Source organism: Cryptomeria japonica, chromosome 6, assembly GCF_030272615.1.
Source record: "Cryptomeria japonica chromosome 6, Sugi_1.0, whole genome shotgun sequence".
Taxonomy (NCBI): Eukaryota; Viridiplantae; Streptophyta; class Pinopsida; order Cupressales; family Cupressaceae; genus Cryptomeria; species Cryptomeria japonica.
In genome coordinates, this window is record NC_081410.1 from 13,031,749 (window position 1) to 13,058,509 (window position 26,761).

The 26,761-nt window shown below is 36.5% G+C and overlaps 1 protein-coding gene across 2 annotated transcripts in view; it reads right to left on the reverse strand.

Moving 5' to 3' along the window:
* Nucleotides 1-10,627, reverse strand: part of LOC131069771 (protein unc-13 homolog) — a 28,973-nt gene extending 18,346 nt beyond the window's left edge. The window contains exons 1-5 of one of the 2 annotated variants that reach the window (XM_058005333.2): nucleotides 10,437-10,627; nucleotides 10,197-10,336; nucleotides 9,527-10,000; nucleotides 7,681-8,550; nucleotides 7,105-7,560 (exon numbers count right to left, since the gene is read on the reverse strand). In XM_058005333.2, the coding sequence (XP_057861316.2) occupies nucleotides 7,105-7,560; nucleotides 7,681-8,550; nucleotides 9,527-9,952 (1,752 nt within the window). In that variant the 5' untranslated portion in view covers nucleotides 9,953-10,000; nucleotides 10,197-10,336; nucleotides 10,437-10,627. Of the gene's footprint in view, nucleotides 1-7,104; nucleotides 7,561-7,680; nucleotides 8,551-9,526 lie in introns of both variants that reach the window. The other variant, XM_058005340.2, reaches the window with a different exon arrangement.
* Nucleotides 10,628-26,761: the final 16,134 nt, after the last annotated feature.

Sequence of the window (26,761 nt, forward strand, 5' to 3'; positions counted from 1 at the left end):
CGTCCCGAAAGAAGTGACGGAAGTCTTTGAGCTTTCAGGAAACTTCATTTCCTTTCTCTCATTTCATTTTGAAAGTTGTTACTGCTGTTTTATATCAAATCACTATCACTTTTTTGTGAAGAGAAAAGGATATTGTCTTTCTTGAAAGAAGAAGAAAGACTGCTGTCCCATCCCATTTTATTTTTAAGCTTTAGATAGATAGGGGGAGCCTTCCCTTAATTATGAGAGTTTTACTCACACTGTGGTTAAAACCACAATTTTGTATATTTCCCCAAGTGTACAAAATTTTCAACCAACAGGTTGCAGGTTTCCAAAACAGACTTATCTTATTCTTAGGTGAGGATTATATCTCTAACTATATTGTGTTCCTTGTTTTATTTGGATTTGTGAATTTAGGGCAAATTACAAGGTAATCCAAAAAAGGACATTACAAGTGGTATCAGAGCATGATCCTGCCAGCCTACAAGGAAAAAAATAAATCAATGGATGCATTCTAGTCAATGAGAAGGAATCTTACAATATGTGTATTTGTGTGTATGCTCCGTGTTTACATATATCCATGTGTACGCTATGTGTTTTTATGTGTATGCTCAGTGTTTGGTTCATACCTGATGTGTTTCCAGAATTTTTATTCCATGTGTGTCCATACCTGATGTGTTTCCAGCATTTTTATTCCATGTGTGTCCCCCAAGCCATTTCATATTGGATGCATTCTAGTCAATGAGAAGGAATCTTACAATATGTGTATTTGTGTGTATGCTCCGTTTTTACATATATCCATGTGTACGCTATGTGTTTTTATGTGTATGCTCAGTGTTTGGTTCATACCTGATGTGTTTCCAGCATTTTTATTCCATGTGTGTCCCCCAAGCCATTTCATATTGGATGCATTCTAGTCAATGAGAAGGAATCTTACAATATGTGTATTTGTGTGTATGCTCCGTTTTTACATATATCCATGTGTACGCTATGTGTTTTTATGTGTATGCTCAGTGTTTGGTTCATACCTGATGTGTTTCCAGCATTTTTATTCCATGTGTGTCCATACCTGATGTGTTTCCAGCATTTTTATTCCATGTGTGTCGCCCAAGCCATTTCATATTGGGAATCTTTTTGAACACTCCATGATCATTGCTTAAGGACAAGTAATCTTGGGTGGGGTGAACTATAATGTCCCCACTTTGAAATATAATTATAATAACAAATAATAATAATAAAATTTAAATACAAAAGAATAAAAATTAAACTTTAATTAAAATATTAAAGAATATAATAAAATATAATAATTAAGTTAATGAATGGTCAAAAGACATGAAATGAAAAGTTGAGACTCCTCAAAAATGACACATAAAAGGGAGAAGAGAAGCTCATTTGAGAGGGGGAGGAGGGAGAAAGGAAGAAGGGAGCATTTAAATCAAGAAAAGATTAATGGAAGAAGAAAAGGAATGTGAATAGATAAGGAAGTGGCTGCACTCTTTCAAAACGGTGCTCATTGTGAATGGTTGTGTTTCTTGCCAAAAGGCATACATGATGAAGAGGAGTGACCTCTCCCTCACGTTGGGAGATATAAAGGGAAGAAGATTCATTTGAGGAAGGGATCCAAAGTTGATCAGTTTGGAGAATAATATATTATTCTCAAAGGCAGAAATGAAAAGTGGTGACTCAATTCTTATGAAAGGTGGGGCCTCAATCCCTATAAAAAGTGGTGACTCTTTCACCAATAAAGTATAAAGGAAAGACCATTCAACTTAGAGCATAGGGAAGAACAAGAGAGGAGATCAAAATATGCAGGATCTATCTTGTTCCACAATTGGTAAAAGCTATCACTAACTCCAATTCGGTACAGGAAACTCTATGCACTGATACAATACCCACATCTATGTATTTAGCACCATAAATATTGAACAATAGTAATAATATGATTTCCAATTTTGCAACAACTAATCATGCTAGGGTAGGAAAGGGAGTGCAAGGAGGGGGAATGGCATACAAGCCTCACTAGGTACACCACCTCATGAGAATGGTTAAGTACCACATGAGGCCAAGTAGGAAAGAGATTCCGCTCTTGGGCCTAGGGTCGAGTTAAGGGCACCCTATTGTAGTCTCCCCTACGAACCCTATATTGGTCAATTGTTGAGGTGAACTAGAAGGGATCCTCAATCATAAGAGGAGAGAAGGATGGCACGATAGAGGAGAACAGCGTATAAGCTCCAGTAGGTACACCACCTCATGCGCATGGTTAAGGACCAAATGAGGCCAAGGGATATTTGGGACAACTTATCATGTCTCCCAGCTCTAACCTCATTATGGTTGAGTCCCCACTTAATCATTTAGATCTATGTGTTATAAGCATATTCTACTTGACCCTAAAAATGGATGTATTACATGGATTATATCTATATTATTATCTAGATTGGTTGCAGGTTTCCAAATAAGACTTATCTTATCTTAGGTGAGGATTATATCTCTAACTATATTGTGTTACTTGTTTTATGTGGATTTGTGAATTTTGAGCAGATTACAAGGTAATCCAGAAAAGGGACATTACATCTGTTAATGAAGATTGATGTTAAGCTTACTCACTCCAATGGACCAGATCCGCATCTTGTCAAAGTGGCATTCAACAATTTTGCTTCTTATCTGCAGGAGCTAGCTCAAGAAGTTGCTAGAGACAATTGAGAAGGTGTATGATAATTGATGACACTGACCAACATGTCAAATTTTCACTTGAATGTAATTGTCTAATGAGACAAAGGTACAGTGTCTTTTCACATTCCATGAGTTTTCTCTTTTTGTAAGTTTTGTAGGGAATGACTCTTCACATTCCTATCCCTCAAACCATATAAATATGGATGCGAAACTCATTTGAAAGGCTTGGTAACTCTCTTTTGAGAATATAGTTGAGATTTTGAAGCTTCCTCTTTTAAAGTGTTCATTTTTGTTTGTGTAAGTTTTTAAACTATAGTAATGTGTATAGTTTAACAAATATTGATGAATTTGCTATGTATTCAAAATCATTGATATTTTGCTGATGGTGGAGCATTTTGCAGGGTAACCCTAAGCACATTGGCATTGTGTGGTCATCAGTATCTACCTTTCACATTTGAAGTCCCAAGATTGCACCTTCTCATGTGGTGATTACAGAAATGGGTCATGCAGTTCATGGTTTTCACTAAGTTTATCTATTTACCAAATGATGCGTGAAGAATAGGAGTAAAGGCTTAGAAATTCTTAACCCTTTTTTCATCCCATTTATCTTTTTCTTTTTTGAAATCTGTGGTTAGTATAGAAATAGTTTGGATCTATTTGCTTTGCTTGCTTTTTAGTATGCTTAAGAGTGACTGAATTGGAACAAACAAGTGAGAAGGCTCTCTAGCTTTTATTTTTCTTTTGGGAGAATACAAAAGACTTGAATTTTTTAAGGAAATTTGGATGACGGAATGATATATTATTGTTGTAAATTAACTAGATTTCCACGATCTTGAATAACTCAAGGTATCATTTCTGACTGTGTCTTCTCATATTCCTTCAGGTGTGTGCCTTTTGTTGTGCTTGTATATTTGTAAAAAGTTCATGGAATTTTTGCATCTTATTCCTTTGATATATCGTTAAGGATTTCCAAATAGTTATATTTGTTGAAAGATTGATTTTGGAAGTGACTAGATTTTGTCTTTTGAGTGGTGGATAACTTTCTTGGAAATGAAGTAGGTTGTTAAATATCACCTTGTAACACGTGAATCTCAACTTAAAGAGAATTGGAAGGTAGTTTAAACATATTTTAAACTCTCTAACCGAGTTTGAGTCCTCCAAAGTTCTGCTGGAACCCCTGGAATGAAATAGTCGCTAGTTTACCTGGGGAATTTTTTTTGTTCATTTGCTAAGAAGTAATTTGAAAGACTCTTGGGGTTAATAATGTCTTCAAGTGGGGGAACTGGCATTCTTCCAATGTGCTGGTGTGTCAAAACACCCATCGATGGGTACCTTTTATCGATATTTCTGCCCTCACTGATACCGAAGCAAACCTACCTTTGGACTTCTGCTTTCAATAATGTTGTTGCAGTTGGACATTTTAATTGTGCTTGGATTAAAAGCTGCATGTAAGCCAATTTGCTGAATGTCTGCAATACCATCAGAGATGAGCTCATACCTCTTTCTGAAGAATTTTCAATCATTAAAGGCCATGTTTCTTCTTCTAAATTGAAATCAGCTACCCTGGCTCCTCCAATGTTGTCCAAGCTCCCAAACTCTGAGCCTGTCACACAGGAATTTGAGAAGATAATTAAGGGCCATCAGGCTTGAACATTATGGTTTTGATCCAGCGAGATCGAATTAAAAGTTTACCCTCCAAGCTTCTGACCATGGAAGGGCCCACATGCAGGATTCCTGTATGGAGAAGCTGGCTCATAGCTTAGGTGACTTGAGAGATGATGATGCCACCTCTGTAGGACAGCTATCAGTATTCAAATACATTTATAACATTTATAGCCATGGCTCTCAGGATTGGAGACCTTGCAGAATTTAAGCCATTCCCTTGTCACCGAGCCTTTAATTGAAGACCAGGATTCTGACTAGGGAACATGTCTGGATGAACAATTGAGTAAGAAATCAGTAATGTAGATCACAATGGAGAGAGGAGAGGACTTCCCCAGCTATAACCACTGTTCCTTTTACTATTTAGTTTGCCACAACGCTCGTGTCTTACAATTTTGGGACACTGAGAAGTTAGGCCTGCATTGGCCTCCATCAATCACTCTCAAAATTTGGAACATAGTGATGCTGTGTTTAGTTAAATGGTTGATTATAGTAGTTCATTTCTTTACTTAATTTAAATTGACATTCTAAGTAGTAGTTGTTTTAATTTAATTTTGTTTTTCACTATAGATGCATCTACAGCCAACGGGACAAAGTATATCCTACTTTGGGCTACAATCTTTGGTACTCGGTTACCTATCAAAAGGCAGGCAGAATTTTACTTTTTTCTATGTTGTATTTTTTTGTAATTTACAATATATTGGCACTTCACCCATTTTAAATAAATTAAGAAAAATGTGAAATACAATTGCCCAGGGATGAAAACAGCTCCAAACAGTTGATGTTATATCAATCTATGTAGAACTGTCAGTAAAGTGAAGAAAGAATAAGGAAGCCTTCTATAGAATAGGATCATCAGTTAGGCTTACAGAAGAAGGAACTTCGAACTATCGGTAGGGCAGCTACTCAGATACATTAATGACTCTTATAGTGATGGGTCTCAGGATAAGGAGATCTCTTCGTGGAAGACCGGGATTATGAATAGGGACCATGGCTGGATGCACAAGCAGGTGGGAAGTCAGTGATAGACATCAGGGTGGAGAGGGGAGAGGACACCCCATGCTATACCCACTGTTCTTTTTGGTATTTAGTTTGCTGTGATCCTAGTTTCTTAATATTTTTAGACGACGAGAAGTTATGCCTCCATTGATTATTGTCAAAATTTGGAACACAGAGATACTCTGATTAGTTATATGATTGATTACAGCAGCTCATTTCTTTATAGAGTTTGAATTGACATTCTAGGTGGTAGCTATTTTAAGTTTTTGTTTTCTTTATAGATGCATGCTAAGTCACCAGGTTCGAATTCGAATTCGAAGTTCGACAACTTTGAAATTCGAATGAAGTTCGATGAGAGAAAAATTCGAAATGTATAAAATTCGAATTAAGTTCGCCATATGTATAAATATGCCAGATATATTCTATAAAACAACCAATCTTTCATATGGGGGATGGTTCCATATGAATTGCTAATAAGGTTTATTGTAAGTAACATCTTTATCTCATCTTATGAGAATAACAGAATCACCAAATACTGGAATACCTCACTGATTGGGTAATCAATTATCATCTTCAGCATTTTTTTTCTCATCCTAATTGAGGGTTCTAAGAGACATAAATATCCTGAAGAAAGAACGGGTTAATGGGTTTTAATCAAAGAAAAGAAGATGTGTTTAAAAAATATTAACAGAAGAAGAAGGCCAAAAATTTATTAAAAAAATGAATTTTTTTTTTTAAGTTAAGCGAATTTCAACGATTTTTTTTTTTTTTTTTTTTTGTTCGGCGAATTTCGAACTTCAAGGATGAAATTCGGCCGAACCTGGTGACTTTAGGATGCATGTACAAGATACATCTGCTTTGAGTTACTTTAGTTGTCCAGGTCATTAGTACTCAGATAGCTGTTGAAAGGCAGCCAGACCTTTACTTTTTTCTTTGTTGAAAGGCAGCCAGACCTTTACTTTTTTCTTTGTTGTATTTTCATGGTTTGCAATATATTGGCACTTGACCCTTTTTAAAAGAATTAATAAAAAACTGAAATACAATTGCATTAGGGATGAAAATAGCTCCTCACAGTTGATGTCAGATCAATCTATGTAGAACTATCATCAAAGTGAAGAAAGAATAAGGAAAGCTTAAATAGAATAGGATCATTAGTTAGGCTAACACAAGAAGGAACCTTGAACCCTTCCAGCAATATATCTAGAGTATCTTACCAATATGCCTATAGAGAACCTAACCTGGGGATAAACATAAGTAAATTTTGACAAGTTTCCTCCATGGGCAATGGCTGTTATATTGCAACAGGAAACTTCCCCTAATTTAAAAATATAATGTTCCCTGCAACCTTTTAACTAAGAGAAATCTAGAACCAACAATGGACTTTACCATAATCTGGGAAAGTAAGATTTTGAAATCAACCAATGTTGAGCTCAACTGTATTCAAATTTTATGTTATGTGTTTTGAAATATTTCTCCAAGCTTTCCAAGGTACAGCACTATAAGCCTCCCTACAAGGATGGATCCTAAAACTTAATCAGTAACAAAACAGCGTTACGTAATTAAATTCATGTTTCATACAAAAGGTAAAAAGATGAAACTAACATTCCTATGGATTCCAGAAACATTAAATGAGCACATTTGTCCTTTCAATTGTTAAAAATGGTGAAGATTTCAATTAATAGTAGAATGAAATTTCCAAGGTTCATAGAGATTTCAATTAATAGTAATTTCCAAGGTTCATAGAGATTTCAACCAACAAGATGAAACAAAAATATAAAGGTTCAGTAGATGTACTTCTTGCTGCAAGTTCCTGTCCACCCATTCCCGAAGTCTATCTAATCTTTCTTTGATCCATGATTTTGACAACTCTGCAATGACAGAATCAGCCTCATAGGGTGGCATTTCCCGAATTATCCCCTTCCCACCATCTTCAGAGTCCACTGAATCTTCAACAGCAATCTGCACAAGGTCCTTTTCTAATTTATTTGCAGCTAGCAACACCTGAACGCTTTCAGGTGTCAATGCTGTAACACTTGACAAGAATTGCTTCAACTCTCTTCCATAGCAGGAATGAAGAGTTGCAACAGCCACACCAGCAGAAAAAGGGTGCCATCTCTTCATGACTGGACTAAAATATTCCTTTTCCTTTACAGCTAAATCACCAGTGTCACTGGCCAGTATCACAAGAGCTGGTGGAGGATTCTGTTGCTTTTTGTATGATCTTCTCCTTGAATCAACTTGCTCCATCATCTATCCTCCAAAAAGAAAATAATTATTCAGTTTATCATGTGAACAACGATCACTATGAAGAAAACACAGGTTAGATAAAAAAGCTTATTGAAATCCCCAAAGAGTGAAAAGATTACTAACTTGGGCAAAGGCTGTTCGAAGAGATGAACGAATATACATGTCAATCCTGTTGCGAGCTACATCAACCTCTTCCTTTCTCCTCCGACGATACTCGTGTGAAATGTCATCAACCAAGATCTTTGCAGCTGCTATTGCTACAGAAATGACATTCTCCATCAAACTAATGCTACTAGCCTGAAAAGTATCGTGATAGGCAAGAAGTCTCTTTTCAGCCCAACCCTGAATTGTACTCAGAGTAGAGCTCAAGACCTTGACATACAATGGATCCTTCTCTGTCTTAGCATCCCGTGCAACTTCAACTAATTGGGTCTCAGCAGCCCCAAGCAAATCAGTTTCAACCTGCCCTGTAACAACAAACTGTCTGAATAGAACCCATGTGAAACAAATGTTATGAAGCATCTGATTGATGCCCAGCAGAGTCCAAGTCTTCTTCATCAGCTCCATCACCTCATCAACCTCGTCAATTACAGCTGTTTCTTCTGCACTGTCAAAGCAGGCTCCAAGAAGCATTTGATAGAGCCATAGATTTAGAGGAAATCCATCAGCCCAATGGCATGTCTCGGATGTGGATCCATCATGTGACCGCCAAGCAAGGCTCATAACTGCACTTCGTAATGATTGCATCACCTCAGAATTCTTTCCTGTTTCTATAGGCTTCTCATCAGCTCCTCGTAAAATTTGTCGGAGTTGTTGAGCAGCACTATGAGACCTTTCAAGTGGAATGGTAGGATGTAAGAGGAGACCTGCTTCAAGGATTCTCAAGTTCCTTCTCTGCCATGCTTGATATTCTTGAGCATCTGAAAAATCAGACAACTTGAATTGTTGCAACAACTCCAATGGAAGCACTATAGCTTCAACACGCTTTCCAAGCTGACAGCATTAAAACAAGCATGAGTAAACACTTCTGGTAAAATAGAATGCCTAACATTCTGAAGAACTATAAGCAAAAAAACATTAAGTTGCTTTCAAAAAACACTACAAATTCTAAGGCATAATGTCTATGACATTATGTCGCAGATCAAGGTTAGCACTCAGGGACATTCTAAGTTTTCTCAAACTATGTTACACAGATATAAGCACTCCAACCTCTACAAACATGAGCACTGGAGTGAGCATGTGCTAGGATCAGGAAGTGTCAAGAAAACAGAGATTCCATAAGAAACAAGAGAAATTGGGAACTTAAAGCATAAAAATCAAAAATTAAAAATACAATGTCAAAGTCTTATCCATCTACCCCCCGTCTGCCTTCTAGAAATGCCTGGAGAAACGGCTTCAGAAACATTGTCTTTCCCGGGAAAACTTTTCTTGTTTACTTCAGGAGCTTCAAAGTTACATCCACCCAGGATGATTGTCTCTGAAGATTCCAGTACCCAGAATCCAGTTTACAGCATTTATAGCGTAAGAGCAAAATGCAAAACCAAAATTACGAATGATAAAGACTACGAGGCCTTACCTCAAGGTTAGAACCACAGGATAAATACCAAGGAAATGCTTTATGTTATTGATTAAATAACAGTATATCAGAACGCAGTATATGCCCGGATTTCCCAATGAACACTATTGTCTGACCTAGCAATTAGAAACTTACATCACCGATCAAAGCCAGATTCCAAAGTCCAGTGAAATGCAAAATATAACTTCATGTCAAACCCTCAAGGGAAGGTGACTCTGATCCTAAATTTCCAAACACTCATAAAACAAATACAAATACAAGTTCACAATAAATTTACATGATATCCTTAAGCGTTGTATGTCCCAAATCCCCGATCCTATCAAGCTATCTAAGGTGTAGTTATTAAAAACATTAAAGTAACCAATAAAAAATGTATGGTCGTTAGCAATGTACCTGTCCAGCTGAAATTCTCAACAAAGCTCGCCTTACACGGGCATCAGTCTGCTCAGTCACATTCATCTGCAGCCGCATGAGCTCTCCAATTGTCTGTGGCTTTTTGGATCTCGAAGGGCTGCTGTGGGTCTTCTTTGAAGATGATCTCAAACCAAGGGCCTTCTTCATCTTACTTGCAGCAGCCGAGGTCAATGATTTCTGCAGAGATGGTGATACAGACAGTGATCTCTCCGGCCTTTCTGCTGCCTTCTCTGATTGAGGTATGTATGTGAGCGTGGATCTCCCAGCAGAAGGTCTACATGCCGCAATGAAGATCTCATATGCTGTCTCCCTTAGATGATCTTCAGAAAGCTGGCACCCCAATTCCCCAAATGGGCTCTCCAGATCTGCGGAGTCCCCAAAACCCCTGTCTTGGACAGGAGCCATTGTACCTGAATACTCCTCTGATCAGACGATACCCGAAGAGCCCTCTATCTGTATCCAAAATGCAAATTTCACTATGCTTAAAGCGAAATCAAGCAATCAATCACGTATCGGGCCTATACCCAGATCTAACAATGTCCAATGCTGATGCTTTTATATGTATAGAAGTCCTGATTCTTATCCTTTAGAAGGACTGATTCCACTAGCTGAAAAAGTCCTGCTAACTGAAAAAAGAAAAACCACCTACCATACTAGCATTGACATTGTCCTCTGCACCTGCTCTGAATCAATTAGTATTGAGCTCAAAGCATCATAAATCCAATGCCCAATTGCAGATTGCATGAAATGAAGAATGTGGGTCCCTCTGACATGTCATAAATCAACAGACTGTCATGTCACAGACAGAGGTTAGTAGGAGAAGAGGAAGAAACATTCAATTCGTTCACACATAGAATCATATAAATATACAATATTCCTTATCATCCACCTGTGCACACGGTGAGCTTGTAAGTCAGCACACTCTTTCTTCCTCCTCTTCTGCATAAGCAATCGAGGGATGCTGTCTGGTCCGCCTTGCCAAAAGAAAAGTACAAAGTAATTTCACTACGCATATCATATAATACCCCTATCAAGTATATAATTATTAAGAAAAAAAGACTGTCAAGTTCAAATTAAGGTAGAAAGCTGTTCATAATCTTCTTCCCTCCTAATTAAAGCAAACATAAAACAATGGCTGGTGGGCTCCTCCAAGTGCCTGATGATGAGTTGAATCAGAATTTATCCACCCACATTAACTGTCGGGGTTAAACTTTTGCCAGCTACACAAAGAAGCAGCACATATCTAATTCACTGGTTGAATTTTGGTCTCTGACAATAATTAACCAATCATTCAACTAAACAGCCGTATACAAAAGCTCTATTTTCCTCTTTATAACTAGTAACTTATTATTTTAAATGCTTTGTTTATTTTTATTTAACGTATTTCAGTCCTAGGGTGCGTATCTAATGTATTAGCATTTCACCGCCAAAGTTAAATATGCTTCGAATCTAACCTTTTTTTTAATATGGAAACTTTTTATTAATTGTAATGGTATAAATCACCTTTTACATAAATATTTGTAAATATAAAATTAATTAGGATGGAATAAGATTGATATTAAAATTATATAAACTCCAAATGAATAGAAGAGATGTTAATATATCAACTCCACGTTTTAGGAATCATCTATGTCATTTGCAAGGTGTCCTAAGACTTAATGTCCTGTAAAACATGTAGGTTAGCCCAAATTCAATGATGAAGAGTTAATGAAATTTGTTATTGTTCTAACTGAAGGTTCCTTTGTGATGAGCACATGATTATAATAAGAGGGGGTGGTCAACCAATATAATACAATTAGATTTACTTTTTCAAACTTAATACTATAAGCATATCAATTACACAATGTCAACAACATAAGATGAGATAATTATGCAACACAAGTAGAACACGTGATTTACACGGAAACCCTTATGGGAGAAAACCATGACAAAATATTGCTTATATAAATTATCCTTGACAAACTTCGTAGGCATCAACCCACAAGAGACACCAATCCCCTCTATTCATAAGTTCCAACCTCCTAGAGGCACTAACCCCCACAGTTAAGCATCAATTTAGTGAGAGAACCCAATCTCTTCTTTAGGAAGCACCAACTTTTGAATTCATCAATGGATGATATTGTCTTCACGGAATTTGAAAGTAGAAATATTTTTCTTCACAAATCTATCTATTGATGATCCAACTGTTATCATCAAATTCTCTCCTTCACAAATCTACTTGATGATGATGCAATACTTTCCTCAACAAATCTAAACGTAATGCTTTCACTTAAATTTAAGCTATAGACTTCTCTTTTTAAATCTTTCATTTTTTCTTTGTAGAAATCTGCCATAGGCTCCTCTTTATAAATTTGCTATATACTATTCTTTTAAATTTACATATACTCATCTTCATAGATTTGTCATAGATCTTCCTTTTATAGTTTCACTTCAAATCATTATTTGTAGATTTACAAATGTAAGACTGATTAATCTCTTTCTCCACACTCTTCTACAATAAATCTTTCTCTAGATTTGCTCTAGATCTTTGTTGGTGTATATGATTTTTCTTTATCACACAATACCCTCTCTTCTTCCAAAATCTACTTCAATGATATTATATTTATTTATCACACACCTACTATGAATTCCTTTATGATTTTGCACTAAAAAATACTTTGTTAGCCCACATGGAAGCAATAAAGAATGGTAGGAGAGTTGCAGTCATGTTGGAGTCCTTGTTGACTCTGTCTCTTAAAGCGAACATGGAGGATCTTCGGCATTCTAGATCGCAAGGATTTTATGCCTCATTAACTCAGATTCAATGTAGTAAACCACATCCCTAATTCTATGCTATTAAGGAGTAAAAGAGTTCATTCTAGATTGGGACTTTGTAGTCTAGTTGTCATTTCTATTTTTCCTTAATTAATAAGTCACCTCGGTGTTAGGGAGATGTGACATCTATTTAGGATTAGTTGGAAGATAAATGATCCACTTCCTTTTAATTGCTTTGAAAGGAAGTGTTGTGTCAGTTGGGATCTTCTTCAATGAGCATTAAGTTATTTTTAGTTTAGTAGATAATGAATGTTGGAATTATGAACAATATAGACAATGGTTGTTGTTATTTTTTTTTTGTAGTTGTAATGTTGTTATTTTGGAATTGCATTATGAATGAGAATATACGATGATTGTTATCTTCTGAGTTAATCTTATTGTTACTTCTCCAAGATTACACTCCTCGAGCAAGGACCATTTGAGGTAATGTAATCCTTAATCTTCTTTTCTATTAATTAAGTTGTTTATGAATGTGGTAGTTAGTTTACTATTAGTTTTAAATTATTGTTAACGTATTCCATTTATGCTTTGCTATTTCATCATAATTAGAATCTTGGTTGCAACCAACTTGTTATGTACATTAGTTATTAACTTGTTACTTGTCATTAGCTATCAATTGCTACCCACAACCACTACTGAGTTACACTTAGAGTCTCTCGCAACAACTGTTGTATCAGACAGGTTTTCGTTTAGCACTATTTGTACTTTAATTAGTTAGTGTTTCTTTATACAATGATAGGAAGCTTGAGAGATCCTTTGTCGCACATGTAGAGTCGGTACCATCTTTGATGATACGTCCCTAGTCAACAATTAAGTGAAGCCCCATTTAGGACATAAAGTTGCCCTATTGAATACCTCAATTGAGCTAAGTGCATGATATATTGCAGCAACTTTATGGACATAGCGGAGGCTAGTCGAATGGGATGAGGGAACCATAAAACTCCAATCCAAATCAAACTAGACTAACCAACTCAATCCCAAAATCTTACGACATATGCAGGAGTTTACAAGCTCAAACTACAAATACGTGACATCTTGTCACAAATTGACTATGCATTAATAAAATATCGAGGTCCCTAAATTCTAAACTACCATAGGGGAAGATTTGGGATGCCATGGAGATGATAAATAAAGGATTTTGACCCTTACAATACTTCACAAGTCTTCTCTTAGCAAACTTTACCATCTCCTCAGTCCTAGGTGCAATGATCAACCTCATACAAACAAGGGCACACAAAGTGATCAAGTGACACCACAACCTAAAAATAGATACATATTTGTATCACCTTTAAGGCTCCCTAGACTCTTCGAGACCTAATAGACAACTTCCAAGAACGAGGCACCTGCTTTGGGGCCCAAAAATCTCATTAATGAACAACAAAGGACATTAGTGACCTAACTGGACTAGGGTACCCACTTAGGACCTATCATGCTAGAGGGGCACTAGCATGTTCATTCCATTGTCCTATGGATGCAACCCTACACCCATGTTGTTGTCCTTCAAATGCACATCTATCTTAACTAGTGAATGAAATAAAGCTAGGTATCAATCACCTGAATGTCAGGAAACATGTTGGACTATACTAAATAGGTTGAAGTAGCCTTAGGCACATGAAAATAAAAAAATAGGCTCGGGGAGGAAGAAGACAAATTGACTCCCCCAAACATTAGACACCACCAACAAGTGAAAGGAGAGGATGGGGAAGTTTAAAACCACCTCACCAACACCCTAAAATTCATAACATTAGCTAAACCATGCAATGAAACAACAATATGACAATTAAGAACACATTTGTAACACTTAGCAAGATGCTCCAAAATTCTTGCAATTGACTCAAAAACGTCACAACAAAACATATTTCAGCACCAAAAGTTAGGATGACAACTTGAGGGATGTACAACACCCTCCAAGATGTCTCTAACACATAATATATATTTTAAACCCAAAAGAATATTCCTATAATTATTTACCTTAATCAAGCATAAACATCGTGATGAAATAACAAAGCAATTGTACTTGATGCCAATACCAATGCACATAACTAAACTAATCATATCCATTATATAATTGAATTACAAATCCTTGTGGAAGAAGGTCCAATGTACATGGTTACAGTTACATCATTGAGGAATCAAACGTCCTATCAATATACAATTTACATTTCATTAAAATAGCTAAAACATAAGTACAACCAAGAGAAGAATCCACTAGGCATGCTTAATCTTATATTTTTTGGACCCCAATGGTATTATACATGCCACCTAGCCACATGGAACCAAATTGTCTACTCCCTCCATGCTAGGAGATAGTTACAATGACCACAAACACTCACACATGCAAAACAAGAGGAGAGATAAAATACTCAAACCAACATGTAGAATACGTAGCATCAAAGCATAGAAATACGTGACATCCAAGCATGAGGTATAACATAACATCCAAGGGCCAATCACCATTGTAATCATATAAATATCCATAACTCAACACCAACGAGGGAGGCAAGATCATCTTCTAGGTAATACTTACTACAAGGCTAGGTACTAGAGAACAAGAGAGGGGAGTGTCATTGCATAGCTTGAAGGGATGGCTCACATAGAACCAAGTAATCATCTCATATCAATGACGAGACTCGATCATACAAGTCCAACGCTCCTCCTTGAGGAGTGGGCATGTCTTCCCAATACATCCTTAGTCTTTACGAGAACTCAAGGAATGCAAAGGGCATCCAACAATCTTAGGTTTTATTACCCATGTTTCACTAATTATCACTTGGTTAAGTAACTCCCCATATTGTGATTAATCATACAAACCACTTTGGGTTAGGGACATGCTAAGATCCACTCTCATCGTTGAATCTACCACCTACTATAGGTTCATCATGATCTCCATGAATACAAAACAAAACCAAATGATACCAACTTTTCATTTTTACAACTATTCACAAAATGAGCCAAATTCCTCGGTTTCAACAATCTCATGAAATAGGATCCAAATTGATCCAAATCAAAATTTCATACTATAAATCCATCATTTCACAGAACATCCCATCAACATTTCACAAAAATTCCACTTTTAGACAAATTCCAACTTTCATCAAAAACTAGGCGAATAGCAAAATCCACCATTAAAATAGCTTCAAGAACTCATAAAAAAACAAAATTCAAAAATCTAAAAGAACCTTCTTGTTTATTAGGTGTCAATGACCTCAAATCCATCACCAAATCAATAATTCGTTCAACCCATAAACATTTAGGCATGGTAAGGGTATAAATTGGAAATTTCATAAAATAAATTCATTACAATCTATATACTCAGTCAAATAAAATAATTTAAATAAAGGAATTGGTTATTTTAATAATACAAATTAATTGCAACTATTTTTAAACAAAGAGGAGAAATGGGAGAGAATTAGAATCCCTGCCTCAATTTTTGCATCAAAACTAAAACTTCAAAATCTCCAAAAACACCAAACGGATGGTTAAATAAACAGAGCAACACAATCCCCTCCTAGTTCCTATCCTTTTCAAACAATACCCATCTAAATTCTCTCAAAAATTGCACCCACAATAAAAAATTGAAAATCGAAGGGGAAGAGGGATTTTCAAGCATTCAAAACTCAAAAAATGGTTGTGTCAAATAAACACTTTTCCCTCTATAAGACCAAATCGACTTTTTACAAATAGAATAAAAAAAAAAATCAATCAATCAATAATTAAAACTTAAATTCTTAAATACCCAAATTTAAGTCCAATAATACAATGCAATCAAAATGTGTATAAGCAAGCCACACATAAATATTTAAAAACAACAAATGACCATAAAACCCATAAAACTCATATCAACATTAAATTTTACGAAAAATGCAAATTGACATAGATGTCCAAACATTCTCACGGGTTGATCACATAGGGGATTAGGGTTTTTGAAACATCACCAATATTGTATTTATGATATTACACTGGTAGTAACATGGTAAATCGTACTCGAATTGAGTATGACGGTTTAGGGTTAAACATATATGGCCAACGTGACATCTCCTCATTGTTAGAATAACTAATGGACAACTGAGAGGAGGTTGAATCAGTTGTCAACAAATTATATTAATCAAGCCACTTTATAACCTTTAACCAGAGCACATAAACATTGAATACCGGAATAGCAGAAACAAATACCGGTAAGCAATAAAACTTAAGAATGAAACAAAGAATTAACACAATGCAACCATACCACATAACACCATGATTTGTACGTGGAAAACCTGGTAAAGGGAAAAACCACGGTGGGAAGCCTACCCACAGTCAGATGATACTTCTGCAAAAAGTATGTGATACAATAAGGGGCCTGCACATGCAGGAAGGCGCACTACCTAGATCGTACTGCTCATTACAAAGGAGTCTCACTGACTACAGAGAGGTTATAACCACCTCAAGATAATTGGACAACAATCCAGAAGAATGAACTGCCAGTGATAGCACCTACCATGCCTAATTACAGTCCAGATTAAGCTCAATACCGGAAGCCTTTGACCTCTTACATAAACCCAATTCGATCACCTATGATCGACCAAATCTCCTTCGCATATGATATTTCATTCCATGACCATGACCATGATCTACAATGAGATCTTACATCAGTTTATACAAACCCTAAGCCCTAAACCAATTAGGTCGGCCACCTAAAAGATATTACAATAAGATCATTACATACATCCATATTACAAAGATATGCCATGTCGGCTTTAGACCAAAACAACATTAACCAATCCATAAATCATCTCAGTAACGTGTAGAGAACATGTTAACATGATACCAGTCCATAACCTAGATTGGTATCGGACCTAATTTGGGTCTACCACGCCAAAGAAATGTCTCCAATCAGTCGAGGCATGATCAAGGATCACCTTCTGCATCCTAAATTCCATCTAGAAGCCGCACCAACACTACTTATGCATCCTGTCAAAGATTCTCAGTAAAATCTCTATCGGTAAAACCTTAAACCCTTGCTGGTATAGACTTACTAGAGTGTATGATAGCATACGATCATCAAGTCAATACCAACTAACCAAAACATACTCCAGAAACATCAAACCAAACATATTCCATTGATCCAAATATCCAACCGATAGTCCCTTTTGTCGGTAACACTAGTTCTTCTACCGGTAACCAAAATCTGTCTATCGATAACCAACCATAACACTAGTGTTGACATCAATGATAAAACATCAATGCAACACATAATCAATTCCTTCATAATGCCAACACAAATAACCATTGTTGGAGTATGCTCAAACTTGTGTAGCCAGGTGAAGTTGATATCCTATACCTACAAACACTCAACACACATCAAGGGTACTTGTGCATATACATAATAGTTTAAGCACATGCAATTTCCTCTGTCAGGATCAAACATCATATATATTAATTTATTGCATTTAACTAATTTAAAACACATTAAATCATTTAATTTCCACATCAATATTAATATCATCGTATTAGTATTTAATCTCAACACACATATTAATGCTACAACCACAGTAAATCCATATTTAACAAACATCTTGAACATCATTAAATTTAAGAATACCAAATCAAGTAAACTTTGTCTTAGATACATTACATAAGCTATCATCAAGAGAGAACACATCAATCCCTTACAAGGGACCAAGAACAATATAATAATATTCACACAACTCAATGAAATAACATCAATGACCAACATGTCAAGGGATCTCCTTCTCGAACATGTGACTAGTCCTTACATATCACGATACATAAAGAGCATCACACACATACTAAAACTAAACATTGAAATAACACTCAAAGAAAACACATTTTCAACCCATGTATCTATAGATACAAAGCCAAAACATCATTGAGATATGCACATATAAAAACTATAAATGAGAGTGATAGGGAGATTGAGTGAGAAGTTGCTCAATAAGTCTAAATTGTTTTAATCAATCAAAAAGGACTCAAAGGACATGATTTTATTTGTGTTCAATTAGTGTTTGTAATATCAACCTTCAACACCCACACCTCTTCTCAACAACCACCCTATTATGTTGCTACACTCCCTTGCTCAAGCTTATTTCCTCAATATTACTCAAATCCTCCACCACAGGTCCACACCCAAAGATGATGTCTTAACTATCAATATTGATTGAATTAGGCCCATTGTGTGTATTTCAACTATCCTTGGAGAGTTTGGAAGTTTCTAACATCATTGAGGCAATCGGGTTCAACTTTTTGTTAAAATAAGGCTAAAAGGCTACTAGCCCGAGGAGGCCTAATTGGGGTGAATTTTGCTTGCATAGTGCAACGATGGCCATAAAAACAATGGAAACTAACTTGGAAGGTGTCAAAAAGGTCTAAGATCAAGGATTTTAATGGTTTTAGCTCCTGAGAAGATGGTATAATGACTATCCACATTTTTAAGCAAGAAAGTAGGGTTTTGAGAGGGTTTTGCTCATGAAACAAAAGAAGTCTCTTCTAAACCACAAGTTAAGATTCCAAATTATTATAGAACCTCTACCACATCATTTGGAACTTTCTCCAACTCTTCCCTGCATCACATTATATCAAACACTTGCCATACAAACAGGAAAAGGCAATAAAAAGACTGTTTCATGCCCTGTCACTGCTAATTCACTGTCTTAACTGCACTTTGAAGGGTTAGAATTTCATGGAAACTTCACCAATGGATGTATCAACCTCCAAACAACATTTTTAGCACTTTTCACAAGATTCCAAAACCTATACTTACTCACCAAGCAATTTTGGATTCAAAAAGACATTAAATTTCCAAAACAGGGTGCTCGCTGCCAGCTACAACTCAACAGATTTACAAGGTAAAGAAAACATTGTTTGGAGCTCCAAATGCCTCTAAAACTCCAAGGAGACTAGTGCAGACCTCTGTCTTAAGTTTTCTCACTCAAATTGACCTTTGAGCACAAACAAGTTTGGTCTTTGTTCACATTGCTAGCCAAATCCATCTCCAACTTGCCTAGCATATGCTCAAAAGCACTTCTTTTTCACAATACTGGCTAAAATATGAAATATTTACACTGTACATATGCAATGCAACTTGTCTAAGTCCACCCATGGGATCCCAAACCTGGATTTAGACAAGTTGATGCATTTTGGAGTCCAAAACCCTTAATAGTCAAGGAGCAAAATGAAAACAATTTTATAGAACCAACTTCCAAATGCACAACCTAAAAACTAATTACATCAAGAGAATTGAATATACAATAAATCCACTTTCCAAAAGGTACAGTATGGAAAGGAGAAGCCCCAGTACAGACTGCTATCCAAATAGAGCTCAAAACATGAGAAAAGACATAAAAATGCTTGCTCTTTCAATTGATTATGATAGAAAGTACAAAATCCAACCCTATACCAAGAAGAGAGAGGCATATAAATATAATTTGAAGGTATTTATCAAGTCATGTATGAACATAAGGAATTTTTGTCTTCTTTTTACAAAAAGTGTCCAAAATGACAACTTTTACAAGCAAGAATGACAATTTTTGTTGCTCGGAGTGGCAATTTGAGAAACCTAACTCAACCAACCTTCCAAAAACACCTAGGAATGATTAAAAACACTTTCTAAAAAAATTTCAATTCTTTCCAAAGCATGGCTAAGCCTATAAGGCGATTTTCCACTTTTTAGCCTTATTTGGTCTAGGAGCACAAAATTGACAACTCAAACCTCAGGAAAACAAATATTGATCTCTCAAGCACAAAATGAGATCAAAAATCTATGAAATGACTCAAAAAAACCTATGACAATGTTGCAACAAAAAAACAAGACACTTAAGCATGAAAAATACCAAAAATGGAGAGTATAAGCAAAACTGGGTGCTCCTGCACCATACTCCCCCAAAGACAAAGAAGTCATGTGACTCTGTGAGGTAGAAAAGAAGAAGGAATTTCAGACTTAGAGAAATCAGACTCAGGTACCCAAGTGGCTTCTGAAAGTGGTGTATCTTTCCACTTGATGAGATGCTCCATGTACACTTGATGGCGAGTCCTCTTGTAAACTCTTGAATCCAACACCTGGGCATCTTGAGGAATGGATGGAGGAGGCAAAGACAGGTCTAAAAGTGACTTGTGAACATCTGAAACTCTATCATCCTCCTTAGGAAGCTGACCTTTGAATGCCACCAAATCTGAAACATTGAAAATAGGAGACAAAGAAAGATCACTAGGCAAATCAATTTTATATGCATTAGAACCATACTTAGCCAATATCTTGCAAGGACCTATCCGCCTCATTTGGAGCTTGTTGGGAACTCCCTTTTACAATCTATACTTGTTCAAATGCACCATCACAAAGTCCCCAACTAAAAATTGAACATCCATGTTTGATGCATCCACTCTAGCTTTCACTTTCTGTGAGGTATCATGAAGAGTCTTTCTCACTTGCTCATGAACTTCCTTCGTTGATTGAGCCTGTCATATGTTGTACCACTCTTTTGTTGCAAGTTACCAAGACCCCTTAACTCCATGACACCCCTTGGGTACATACCATAAACAATTTCAAAGGGACTCTTACCAATTGACTTGTTAACACTATCATTATATGCAAATTTTGCCTGATGGATGAGCTGATCCCAACTTTGGCCATACTCTTTTGTCAAACACCTTAAGAGGTTGCCAAGAGTCCTATTGACCACCTCAGTTTGCCTAGTGATAAGTTGAACCAAAAGAAAGATTATTACCCAATCTTTTCCACGATGTCTTCCAAAAATGGCCAAGAAACTTAACATCTCAATTAGAAACAATACTAGAAGGTAAACCATGGATTCTAATCACTTCCTTGAAAAAAAATTAAGCTATATGACTAGCATCATGTGTAGTTTTGCAAGGAATAAAGTGTGCCATTTTACTAAATCTATCCACAATCACAAAAATGCTATCAAAACCAGCTTGAGTCTTAGGTAAGCCTACCACAAAATCCATGCTAACACATTCCCAAGGCTTTGTAGGGATTGGAAGAGGCTGATAAAGACCAGCATTAGAAGTAGTACCTTTGGCCTTCTGACAAACCATACATTACTCCACATACCTTCTGACATCTCGCTGCATTTTAGGCCAATAATAAAAACGTTGCACCAACTCCAATGTTTTGTTGAGACCAAAATGTCCACTCAAATACTCATTGTGCTTTTCTTGAATCAGATTCTCCCTCATTGAGCTTTTAGGAACACACAACTGCCCACCTTTAAACAACAAACCATTTTGCAAAGTATAGTCAGCATATTCACTATGAAAAGAATTATCAAATGCTTGGCAAACCTTATAGATGGCTGCAAAATCTTCATCATCGGGATACTTCCTTTGAAGCACTCTATACCAATACTCTGAACCTGTACTTCCTGCACTATTAGAAGCCTTCTACTCAAAGCATCTGCTACTTTATTGCATTTTCCTTTCTTGTGCTTAAAAGTAAAAGTGTATGATTGTAAGTACTCAACCCATTTGACATGCTTATGATTTAACTTATCTTGTGAATTCAAGAAACTCAAAGCCTAATTATCCGTATAAACAACAAACTCCTTTGGAAGCAAATAATGTATCCACTTTCTAAGTGCTTGAACTAAATCAAAGAGTTCCAAATCATAGGAAGAGTACTTATTTTTAGCATCATTCAACTTTTCACTAAAGAAAGCTACAGGTTTATTATCCTGACTCAACATTGCACCTACTGCAATATTACTACCATCACATTCAATAGTAAATAACTTGTCAAAACTAGGAAGTATAAGCATTGGTTGAGAGGCAACCTTGGTTTTCAAAAGTTCAAACCCCCTATTTGTTGGGTCTGTCCACTGAAACTTTACCTTAGCCCCACCTTTTATAGTATCAAGCATTGGTGCACGAATTTCACTAAACCCTCTGATGAACTTCTTGTAGAACTGTGCTAAGCCATGAAAAATTCAGACATCACTTATTGATTTGGGTGTAGGCCAATTTGTGATGGCTTCCACCTTGGTTTTATCCATTTTCAAATCTCCACCTGAGATCACAAAGCCAAGATAAACCAATTCATGTTTCATAAAATCACACTTTTCCGAATTGATTGTCAGTTGTTCATCATATAATTTGTTCAAAACAATTTCAAGATGCTTCAAATGCTCTTCTTTAGTTTTACTAAATATTAGAATGTCATCTAAGTACACCACTACAAATTTACCAATGAAATCATGCAACACTTCATTCATGAGTCTCGTGAATGTACTTGGGGCATTAGAAAGACCAAATGGCATAACTAGCCACTCATAAAGACCCTCATTTATTTTGAAGGTTGTTTTCCATTCATCACCTTCTTTTATCTTGTTCTAGTGGTAACCACTCTTGAGGTCAATTTTTGTGAAATACTTTGCACCTCCCAAACAATCCATCAAATCCTCAATCCTTGGAATAGGAAATCTATACTTGATAGTGATTCTATTAATGACTCTTGAATATGTGCATAATCTCCATGTACCTCCTTTCTCAGGTGCTAAAATTGCAGGTACTGCACAAGGACTTATACTTTTTCTTATCAAATTTTGATCTAGGAGTTCTTGCACTTGTCTTGCCACTTCTTTGTTCTACTCAGGTGTCATCTTATAGGCTACTTTGTTTGGTAAAGAGGCTCCTGGTATAAAGTCTATTTGATGGCTAAAGCCTCTAGGAGGTGGTAAGGTTGCAGGTGTTCCATCCCTTATAATTTCTTTAAGGTTATCAAGTATTTGCTGCACTTCTTGTGGTATTTCAACCTTCTTCTCCTTCTTTTCTTCGTTGGGGGTCACTATGAGTGCAAATCCCACTCCTTCACCCTCTTCAAGTGTGTTAATAAACTCTTTCTCATTCACTATTAAAACATTTTGATTCTTTAACCTGCTGCCCTCTTTCTCTCCATTTATAGACTAAATTTTGTATGTAATACCATCCTTCTGAAACGAGTAGGAGTTCTTTTCACCATTGTGTATGGCTTTCCTGTCAAATTTCCAAGGTCTACCAAGAATTAGATGGAAAGCATCCAATGGAAGAATATCGCATAAGAACTTATCTTGATACCCTCCTATAGTGAATTCTACCCATGTTTGTTCATTGACAAGAACATGTTGCTCCCTATTCAACCATGTGACTCTATAAGGATGCGTGTGAGGGATTCTTTCTAGCTTGAGTTTACTCACTGCTTCTTCTGAAACTGTTATCTGTGGATCCTGAATCAATGACCACCTTACATACCTTTCCCATAATCTTGCACTTAATTCTAAACAATGACCTTCTTTGAATAGGTTCCTCCTTGATTGGCTCCTTTATCAAGACTCTTCTCATCATCAAACTCTCCCCATCTTCTGATGTTAAGCTCACTTCATGAGCTTTGCTGCTTGCTGCATTTTCTTGCACATAATGCACTTTTCTTTCACCTCCTTGTGATGAAGTGGGTTTCTCTGGACATCTGTAGGCAGGGTGCCCCAACTTTTGACAGTTGTAGCATTTCATGGTGGAGAAGTAGGACCCTCTTCTGGGTCCACTAGATCTACCTCTACCTGGGTTGCTAGATCCCCTTCCTCTATAGCCACTCTTGCTATATGAATCCCCACTTTGCTCAATAAGTTTGGATTCTCCTTGGGACCTTTGATCTCCTCTTCCACCAAAACTTCCTCTATGGCCTCTACCATCTCTTCCCCTACCTCTTCCTCTGTTGCTTTGTTCTTGCTTTCTCTTTTTCTTCTCTTCCACTTTGAGTGATAGTTGATAACACTTGTGAACTGTTTGTGGACATAACAATCTCATCTCTTCTTGTATGTTCCATCTCAATCCATTCAAATACCTTGCTACTCTTATACTCTCATCCTCTACTACCTTCGATCTCATGCATAGTTTTTGAAATTCCTCAGTGTAGCTACTGACATCTAAGTCTTTTTGTCTCAAGTTTTGTCTTTTCCTATTTAGTTGGATTTCATAGTCTTTAGGAAGATAGGTTTCTCTAATTTTGGTTACCATTGCTTTCCAGGTGGCTATTGATTGCTTACCTTCTTTCACCCTCTCCTCTTGGATGAACTTCCACCAAGTTAAGGCTGCCCCTCTCAACCTTGATTTTGCTACTTTAACCTTTTGTGCTTCAGTTATTCCATCACATTCAAATTGGTTTTCCAGGCCTTCAATTCATTCTATAAGAGCATCAATATCCATCTTCCCACTGAAAAGAGCCACTCCCTCTAAGGTTTTACCACTCATAGCTCTCGAGACCTTCAATAATGGTTCTTTCTCAAGAACAGGGTCAGGTATGGGAACCTCATCTTCTATTTCCACCATTTTCCCCTTATCTCCTACCTTATCATTGACTTCTTCAGTCTTAACTTCTACTTCAACTAGTTTTATTGCTAGTTGCTCCAACCTCTCCCTGAGTGCTCTATTTTCTTCTTCTTGGTCTTTGACCTTCTTGGCTAAATCAGCATTAGTCGCCATGTTTGCTTCTAAGGATTCTATTAATCCTAAGTCAATTTGTTTTCTCTTTTCACCTGAATCTTTCTCAGGCTCTGATACCACTATGATAGGGAGATTGAGTGAGAAGTTGCTCAATAAGTCTAAATTGTTTTAATCAATCAAAAAGGACTCAAAGGACATGCTTTTCTTTGTGTTCAATTAGTGTTTGTAATATCAACCTTCAACACCCACACCTCTTCTCAAACAACCACCCTATTATGTTGCTACACTCCCTTGCTCAAGCTTATTTCCTCAATATGACTCAAATCCTCCACCATAGGTCCACACCCCAAGATGATGTCTTAACTGTCAATATTGATTGAATTAGGCCCATTGTGTGTATTTCAATTCTCCTTCAAGAGTTTGGAAGGTTATAACATCATTGAGGCAATCGGGTTCAACTTTTTGTTAAAACAGGGCTAAAAGGCTACTAACCCGAGGATGCCTAATTGGAGTGAATTTTGCTTGCATAGTGCAATGATGGCCATAAAAACCATGGAACCTAACTTTGAAGGTGTCAACAAGGTATAAGCTCAATGATTTTTATGGTTTTAGCTCCTAAGAAGATGGTATAATGACTGTCCACATTTTTAGGCAAGAAAGTAGGGTTTGAGAGGGTTTTGCTCATGAAACAAAAGAAGTCTCTTCTAAACCACAAATCAAGTTTCCAAACTATTATAGAACCTCTACCACATCATTTGGAACTTTCTCCAACTCTTCTCTGCATCACATTACATCAAACACTTGCCATACAAACTGGAAAAGGCAATAAAAAGACTGTTTCATGACCTGTCACTGCTAATTCAATGTCTTAACTGCACTTTGAAGGGTTAGAATTTCATGGAAACTTCACCAATTCATGTATCAACCTCCAAACAATATTTTTAGTACTTTTCACAAGATGCCAAAACCTGGACTTACTCACAAAGCAATTTTGGATTCAAAAAGACATTAAATTTCCAAAACAAGGTGCTCGCTGCCAACTACAACTCAACACATTTACAAGGTAAAGAAAACATTGTTTGGAGCTCCAAATGCCTCTAAAAATCCAAGGAGACTAGTTCAGACCTCTGCCTTAATTTTTCTCACTCAATTTGACCTTTGAGCACAAACAAGTTTGGTCTTTGTTCACATTGCTAGCCAAATCCATCTCCAACTTGCCTAGCATGTGCTCAAAAGCACTTCTTTTTCACAACCCTGGCTAAAATATGAAATATTTACATCGTACATATGCAATGCAACTTTTCTAAGTCCACCCATGGGAGCCCAAACCTGGATTTAGACAAGTTGATGCATTTTGGAGTCCAAAACCCTTAACAGTTAAGGAGCAAAATGAAAACAATTTTATAGAACCAACTTCCAAATGCATAACCTACAAAATAATTACATCAAGAGCATTGAATATACAATAAATCCACTTTCCAAAAGGTATAGTATGGAAAGGAGAAGCCCTAGTACAGACTGCTATCCAAATGGAGCTCAAAACATGAGAAAAGACATAAAAATGCTTGCTCTTTCAATTGATTATGATAGAAAGTACAAAATCCAACCCTATACCAAGAAGAGGGAGGCATATAAATATAATTTGAAGTTAGTTATCAATTCTTGTATGGACATAAGGCATTTTTGTCTTCTTTTTACAAAAAGTGTCCAAAATGACAACTTTTACAAGCAAGAATGACAACTTTTGTTGCTCCGAGTGGCAATTTGAGCAACCTAACTCAACCAACATTCCAAAAACACCTAGGAATGATAAGAAACACTTTCTAAACATGTTTCAATGCTTTCCAAAGCATGGCTAAGCCTATAAGGTGATTTTTCACTTTTTAGCCTTATTTGGCTTAGGAGCACAAAACTGACAACTCAAACCTTAGGAAAACAAAACTTGATCTCTCAGGGACAAAATGAGATCAA